Source organism: Pyxicephalus adspersus, chromosome 10 (assembly GCF_032062135.1).
Source record: "Pyxicephalus adspersus chromosome 10, UCB_Pads_2.0, whole genome shotgun sequence".
Taxonomy (NCBI): Eukaryota; Metazoa; Chordata; class Amphibia; order Anura; family Pyxicephalidae; genus Pyxicephalus; species Pyxicephalus adspersus.
In genome coordinates, this window is record NC_092867.1 from 55,634,045 (window position 1) to 55,641,968 (window position 7,924).

At 39.2% G+C, this 7,924-nt stretch overlaps 1 protein-coding gene across 1 annotated transcript in view; it reads right to left on the reverse strand.

The window, feature by feature from the left end:
* LOC140338878 (uncharacterized) overlaps positions 1–7,323 on the reverse strand; it is a 29,317-nt gene extending 21,994 nt beyond the window's left edge. The window contains exons 1-5 of the mRNA XM_072423198.1: positions 3,979–7,323; positions 3,786–3,862; positions 3,583–3,706; positions 3,224–3,319; positions 1,877–3,033 (exon numbers count right to left, since the gene is read on the reverse strand). Coding sequence (XP_072279299.1) covers positions 1,877–3,033; positions 3,224–3,319; positions 3,583–3,706; positions 3,786–3,862; positions 3,979–4,012 — 1,488 coding nt within the window. The 5' untranslated portion in view covers positions 4,013–7,323. The remainder of the gene's footprint in view (positions 1–1,876; positions 3,034–3,223; positions 3,320–3,582; positions 3,707–3,785; positions 3,863–3,978) is intronic.
* Positions 7,324–7,924: the final 601 nt, after the last annotated feature.

Here is a 7,924-nt window from a genome sequence, read left to right on the forward strand (position 1 = left end):
AATTGATTACTTTGACACAGAGAAATACATACGGTAGTCTGCTTTCGATATCTGGACAGAGTGACCATCTTGATAATAGAGTGTTTTTGTTTAAATCATAAACTTTGGGAATGGAACTTAAGCAGAAAAAGGGGGTGGAGGGCAAACAAATTTAGTAACTTCTGCCAGTTGATCTGTGAAATCCATCAAATACTGAAGCAGCCACTACAGGCTAGATTCTTCCAGTGTTATTGTATTGGCCACTTACCATAAGCCCTGCCTTACCAGGCACCAGCTGAGAACGTAACCCATAGAATGGTTAGGCAATTTCCTTTTGGTATATCATAAACATATGCATTTCTCTTATTCATGACCAGAAGTGGGCAGGCCATTAAGCCATGCCATGCATCATAGTGCTGTGACCTCAGGCAAACACAAAACTGACCCTCCTGGGGGAAGTAGGTTTAGAGGTTGTGTCCATAATGCCCTGGGCTCACAGGAAAGTTGCTGAATGGCACTAGACTTCAGATGTGGGACAATGTTTGGGAGCAAAAGCTGTGGGTTTTTGTTACTGGCCAGCCTATAAAGATGGGGTTTTATAAAGCCTTATCAAGAGGGTAAAAAATGTATCCATGGTCAACAGGCATAGAACGCCAAGAGAAGTTCTTTTTGGAGATTTGGGTGGTGACTAGGCACAGCACACTGCCCAGCCTAATGCGCCATCAGCAAATCTCTAGACTTGGGGATCTGGTGAGATGTTTTCAGGTCTATGTAATATGTAATATTTGTAGCAGTGAGCCTTCGAGTTTGGAACCCCAGAGTGGCAATGTGGGAAGCCACAAATAGAGGATGTGGGATGTCCCCTATTTTTTCCTGTCCCACCCCCCTCTATAAAACAGAACAGCCTTCTTGTAGAATGCTTTGTTGGTTCCAGTATCATCCAAATTGATAACATTTACCGAGTGTCTGTACAATGTATTCCCGAATTCCACTTTGTAAGGGCAGCATTTAAATCCAGGAAGATGTTAAGAACCCCATTCCCAAATGAATGTGCAGAGAAAATCAGCTTTTTCTTTTGCAGTTTGTATCAATAAAGGATCTTTAAAGTTGAACTCGAGATACCTTTCCACCTTTCTCTCATCCTAAATAAAAATTTTGTATTATGTTTTAAAATGATGTCATACTTAATGGGAAATTCAGCCTTTCACTGCTGAAATTCATATCTTGCTTGGGAAGGGGGGGGGAATAAGAGGTGTCCCTTATTATCCTTGGTCAGAGTGGAACTGGAACAGTGTCTCTGTGCTGCTAGGATATCAGACAGGAGCAGCAGGTGTTCCTGGACTGTATTAGCAGCAGACCACCCTCACAATGCTAATACTACAGGAATGATGTCATTAATAAATAAAAGGGAAGGGGGAGTAAAGATCAGAAGAGGGCTTGATGACACTAGTAGTCCATTAGACTGGAAATGAGTCAGGAGATTTGCTGCAGCTTCAAGAGGCTGCTCTGTGGAATGTAAGGAAAGAAGACCATTTGTAGTAGAGGATTCTGTATAAGCAAGGAAAAGTAAGGTAAAGCTGGCATTCAGCTCTAAGAAAACAAAAGCATATGTAATAAACACAAATCTAGTACGGGTATTAGTATCTAGTATTCAATTTTTCTATGGACAAGATAATAAAATAATGTGAATACACACAAATACAGGATAATTCAATAACAATCTTTATTCAACTTTAGTACTGTGATAAGGGAGTAACAATTTCAGCACCAAATCAGTCATGTCAGTAAAACCCTCAAATTTCTGTGTTTCAAATCAGGTAGGTCGATGACAAGGTTTTTGAATCAAAAATGGGATCTAGGGACATTTTCGGAACTTCTAACAGGAACACAGTTTCTATTCTGTGTGTACACGTTGATGTCTGATCAGGGATCTTTTCCAGGTGAAACTAATCCCACATTCTGTACATGAATATGGCTTCTCTCCAGTGTGAGTTCTCTGGTGTGAAGTAAGATTCTGCGTGGTAGAAAAACATCTTCCACATACCTTGCAGGAAAATGGTTTCTCTCCTGTGTGACATCGCTCATGTCTGATGAGATCACTTTTTTGAGAAAAACTTTTTCCACAATCGTGGCATGCAAATGGTTTTTCTCCTGTGTGACATCTTTGGTGTTTAGTAAGACGGCCTTTGTGAGGAAAACATTTCCCGCATTCAGGACATGCAAATGGCCTTAAACCTCGGTGTAAAATAAGATTCTCTCTCTCACGGAGGGACTCCTCACATTCAGAAAATTGCTTTTTATTCTCTTGTATGTGAGTCTGCACATGACAGCGAAGATGAGTGCTGATTGAAAAACATTTCCCGCATTCGGAACATGAATATGGTCCCTCCCCTGTGTGAACACGTTGATGTGAAAGCAAGGCTCCTTTACACCCAAAACGTTTTCCACATTCGGAACATGAAAACGGCTTCACTCCAGAGTGAATCCTCTGGTGTATCACTGCATCTGATTTCTGTCTAAAGCATTTCCCACATTCGGGACATGAAAACGGCTTCTCTCCAGAGTGCGTTCTCTCATGTCTAATGAGAGTGGTCAACAGGGAAAAACACTTGTCGCATTTTGAACATGAATATGGTTTCTCCCCTGTATGAACTCTTTTGTGTGTCATAAGAGACCATTTCCGAGTAAAACCTTTCCCACATTCGGAACATGAAAGGGGCTTCATTCCATCATGAGTTTTTTGATGATCAATAAGAACTCTTTTGGAGGAAAAAAATTGCCCACACTCAGAACAAGAGTGGGCCTCTTTTGCTATGTGGGATCTCTTGTGTGAAGCAAGATGAGCTTTCTGATTAAAACATTTGTCACAGTCAGGACAAGAAAATTTCTCCCCCTTAGGTTTAGTAGAGTTAGATGATCGCTTTGTTAGATGAGGTGCTGAATGTAGATTTGATGCGATTAAGTTTTCTTCTACAGAATGGGCTGAGATGTCACCTTCTGTTTTATCACATGTCAAAATAACAGGACGTTTTCTTTTCTTTTTCAATTTTCCATCTATATAAAAAAGAACACAATTTATCTGTAATGAGTTAGAACAGGACAGGAACAGTTAGGACATTGTTTTGATGTCAGAAGGTGGTATGATCAACTCCATAGAATCTTGGAGTAAAATAACATACTCTGATTAATTCCTCATTGGGTGTTATTTTGTGAATTGTTTGTGTATTCAAAGTTTATTTCTCACCTGTGCTGATATCTACAGGAATAATCTCCTCTTTAATCTTCAAATGTCTTTCTTCTTTCTCTTCATCTTTGACAACTCTCAGAGTGTCTTCGGTGTCTATGAATAAAGATGAAAGTGAAGTCCCCTGAACTGAGATGAGAGAGAGAGAGAGGAGAGAGAGGAAAGGAGAGAAAGAATGTCTAACATCTCTTAGATGTTAGGAGGAAAGAAGAAGTCTAATAGAGGCTGAAGGCTTCACTGGGCACATACAGTCCCCCCATTATTGTCTACTCACAGACAAGGGGGGAGAAGGAGATTGTTGTAGTGACTGAACAAGGAGAATCTGGGACTCTTTTCTGGATTTAGTGTTTATTACTCACCTGTGCTAATCTCTGGAGGGATTTCCTCCTCTTTATATGGCTCATCACTTCCTTCGTATGATTCTTCTTCTTCGTCTTTAACTTCAACTTTCACAACAATCAGGCCTTCAACCTGGGTAACACACTGAATAGATTTTTATCCCTAGATTTTACATTATACTAATTTATGGTGAAGATTTATTAAGGTTCTCAGACCCATCTACCTGATCCTCCTGTATGGAATCTCTGGAATACATAGGATGGGGACATCTATCTGGGGTATTTCTGTTACTGGATCCATCTGTAGGAGACACACAAACTGACTGAAATACACATCTTTATATCAGAAGATGTGTTTATCTAGGTAAATCCTCAATACTTTTCTTTCCTTAACAAGAAATGAAAGTCTCCTCTTACCCGGTAATGTTGGGGGTAGATGGTTTTCCATCATGAAGTCCTTCTACAGATTCTTGTGTTTTTTTGATGACATGCACTTCTGTTTTTGAATTTTAGGGTAATTTATCAATCTACTACTGCCAAAAAGAAATACAACTAAAGTTTATTAGGAAATAAATGTAAGCCAGTGTTATACTTAGCTAAAAGCAAAACATCCAGACCCAAAAGCTCAACTGATGGCAAGGCAGGCTCAACCCAAAGGAAGGAGGGAAGGATTGTGGTACCCCTACAAAGAGTAAGCATAGTTTCTAAAAACGTGCTTACTAGTTCTTTGGAAATCAATATTTTTATTGAAAAGCAGAGTAAGGCTAAGAATGTTCTTGTAAGATATATTGATAATGTGAAGAGAAAGGGATCGGAGAAGGGAAACACCTGTAACATCAAAGGAAAAAAGTTTAGGCAAAAATATTTGGTAGGAGAGGTGAATATGAACAACCATGGGAATAGAGTGGTTGGGGAAATAGGTCATGATAACAGTATGGAGAGTAAAAGGCAGGTGTGTGGCTATTGGTGGATGGTCAATGCTGCTGGACTTAACTTCCCAATGAATCTCAGTGTCTGGGTCACCCTGAGAGTTGCAGCCTCCTCCAGTTATGAATGTCATGATTTAGTAGCATAGTCAACTGACTTTAATGATGGGACCTCTGTCCTATAAATATGCTGTTTACCAGAAGTCTAAAGTCCCAACAAAATGAATTTAAAACCAACATATTGCAGCTTATTAGTGTTTAGATGTGAAAGTCGCATTGATTTTCAATTTTCTGTATCCCCCCTAAATTTAGGATCCTGTGTTTAACACTATGCTTATTACTGACTGGTTGGGCTAACTCCCTACTGAATGTACAGTGGTGCATAATATGTTGGTGCTATATAAATCCTGTTTATTAATATTAATAATATTAATAACTCTCCCAATGTGTCTTTGAAGTCACCCGTGGTTTTCAAACAGGCTGGACTTGTCTACCTCAGTTCATTTCCATTACATGGAGTATTAAAAGCCAAAAAAATTCCAAAATCAAACATGGGAAGTTATTCAAAGCAAATATGTTTATTAGTTTTAAATTATAGGTAATACCTTTGCAACTGAACTTTATCAGTTCCAAACCCCCATTGTGTAGCTGTTCTTGTCTGTACCTGTGCACCTACCCACACAGCCAGGACCTCTAGCATCATTTCTTGAATGGGGGTTCAACAATTGTTTAACATCTACACCCTGTGACTAAAAGTGCTACCTCATCATATAGATACAAGGTTTATGCTGAAATGTAGGGATGCTAGAAAATGTAGAGATGTAGGGTATTGCAGTTCGGTATCAAGTGTAACATGATAACGCATGTTTGACCCTCCCAGCTGCTACAATTCAGATACCAGAGAGAACTGGCTGTAGTGCAGAGTGCAAGCACATCTGGGTAATGTACAAGATAATCTGTCCCCCACTTTACTTCCATACTGTTTGTATTCACTTAGTAACTGTATTTCTTTAAGAATTTCCTTGTTTAGTAACAATACCTGATAAGCTGCAATATATTACATTTTTGTTTTTTAAAAAATTACATTTTTGGTTAGAATTTTACCCAGGCCCAGGAGAGCTCACCATCTAATGTTCTACACCTCAAAAAAAGTTAACGATTTGTTGAGGTGACATATTACCCCAATTCAGGCCACCGAGAGTGCTGTGATCCCTTCTCTCCTTCATAATAAGAATACATTTTTACCTTCTCTTCACATGTACACAATCACAGCCACACAGTTTTCCACGGAAATTCAGGTAAAATTATCTTCCTAACGCTTCTTCCGGGCTACAACAAAATGGCCGCCGCTCCTGTTGTGATGAGGATAGTTACTTAGCACGTAGGAGCCCTCTAGCGGTGATTCGGCTTTGGAAGATCGTGAGGCTGGCCGTAGCTATGGCAACCTGTAGCTGGGCGGCTTTGGAAAGCATACAAATGCTGGGACCAAAGGAAGATGTAGAAAAGATGGCTTTTCAAAAAAAGGGAACATTTTGTAACTCATGCTGCCCTAATTGGCAGACCTGGTGCTCTTTCTCTGCTTCTTTGTCAGACAATATGTTATGCCAGTTTCTGAATCTGAAAGCCATCTCTATACAGTTCTTCTCGACACCTTTATACTTTTCTGCTTGCTTCTATAGCTTGGGTGGAAACTGACCACATCATTCTTCCTTGGCTATTGGAATCACCCACCTTGGCCTATGTCTCGCTCCTCAGAGATCGCTACATTTGGAACCACAGAAAAGAACTTTATTCAAATGTGGCCTCAAACTCTTGATGGAGTCCACCCACAATCACTAGAAATTTGTAGATCCTCCCTACTGCAAAGCACTGTTTTTGTCACCTGGGGTAATATTTTGCTCATCAATAATATGGATCATCTCAAGCTGCTTTACAATAGATTGTGTAGTGCGCTGTACATAACCTCCTAAACCGAACCATGTCTGCTAAAGCTTAGCCTCTGCATCTCACGTTACTAAATTTCTACCTTGTTTCTGTGCTCAAACCCTTAGTGCATGGAATATTCAACAGCTAACAGACTGGTAGGGTCACAGCCCTGAAAAAAGATCTTGGGTCTTTGTATTGGATGTTTTAGTTCCCTCTCTGAGGAAGTGTGGGAAGACCACAAGAAAAAGAATGGTTAGAAATGTCACATTAAACATGGATCCAATTTAGCGATGGGTCCCTCATTTGGTATACAGTTGCCCACACTTCTGGAATTCCCCGGGAATGTTGGAGCCACAGCCAGTTAGCAAGTTGCTCTCCTAACTGGCTAAAGCAATCAGTGTATCAGTTCAAGTTTGTATGTTGCTGCATTCTGCTACTCCAGTGTCCCCTGTAATCCTGTGTATTCTAGTTTTTGTTTTTGCCTTTGTCTTGCTTCCATAATCTTAATTATCCCATTAGGTACCCAATGCTATTTCTGCCTCTCCTGTGTACCTGCAATCTAGAATGACACTGCTGGAGCAATAGTTTAACTACAGTAAATTTATAAGAAAAAGGAAATAGTAAAATAAACTCAATTATGTCCAGCCTGAGAGGGCACCAAGCTAAAATAGAGATCTCATTTCCTGTACACAGAGGTATAATCTACAGCAAGAAGCTCATACTCTTCTGCTTTTCACTTAGTATCTATTTTACTAGGGATTGGGCTAATACCCAAGGTTATGCTATTGCTCAAATTCCAAAAAAAATGTTTCTTTCCTTTGACGTGTCTTACCAAAGACTTTTTAGATAATCAGTCACTAGACAAAATAATGTGTATCAGGAACCTCTGCTATTCAAAGAAAATGTATATATATATATATATATATATATATATATATATATATATATAAAAAATAAAGAATAAAATATTTAATAAATGTTGGTGTGAAGGTGATGAAAAAAGGAATCAGTTCAATATCAACTCACACTAGAGAGTTGGTGTTTGGTTTTGGTAGTCTGATGACAAGTAATTTGAGCCTTCTTGTCATAGAGATCTGGAAAAAAAGGGTCTCATCTTAGTGAATAAGTTGATGTCTGATAAATGCTTTTTTCCTGGAAAAACATCTCCCAATATGGCTTTGCTCCAGTGTGAGTTCGCTTGTGTGAAATTAAATTTTGCATGGTGGAAAAACATGTCTTACCATTCAATGCAGGAAAATGGTTTTTCCCTGGTGTGACATTTCTGGTGTCTAACAAGATAACTTTTCTGAGGAAAACTCTTACCACATTACCACTCTTACCACAAAGGTTTTTCTCCTGTGTGTATTCTCTGGTGTTTATTAAGAGTGTCTTTGTGAGGAAAACATTTGCCACATTCAGAACATACAAATGGTTTTTCCCCTGTGTGACATCTCTGGTGTGAAAAAAGACTGCCTTTGTGAGGGAAGGATTTACTACATTCACAACAAGAA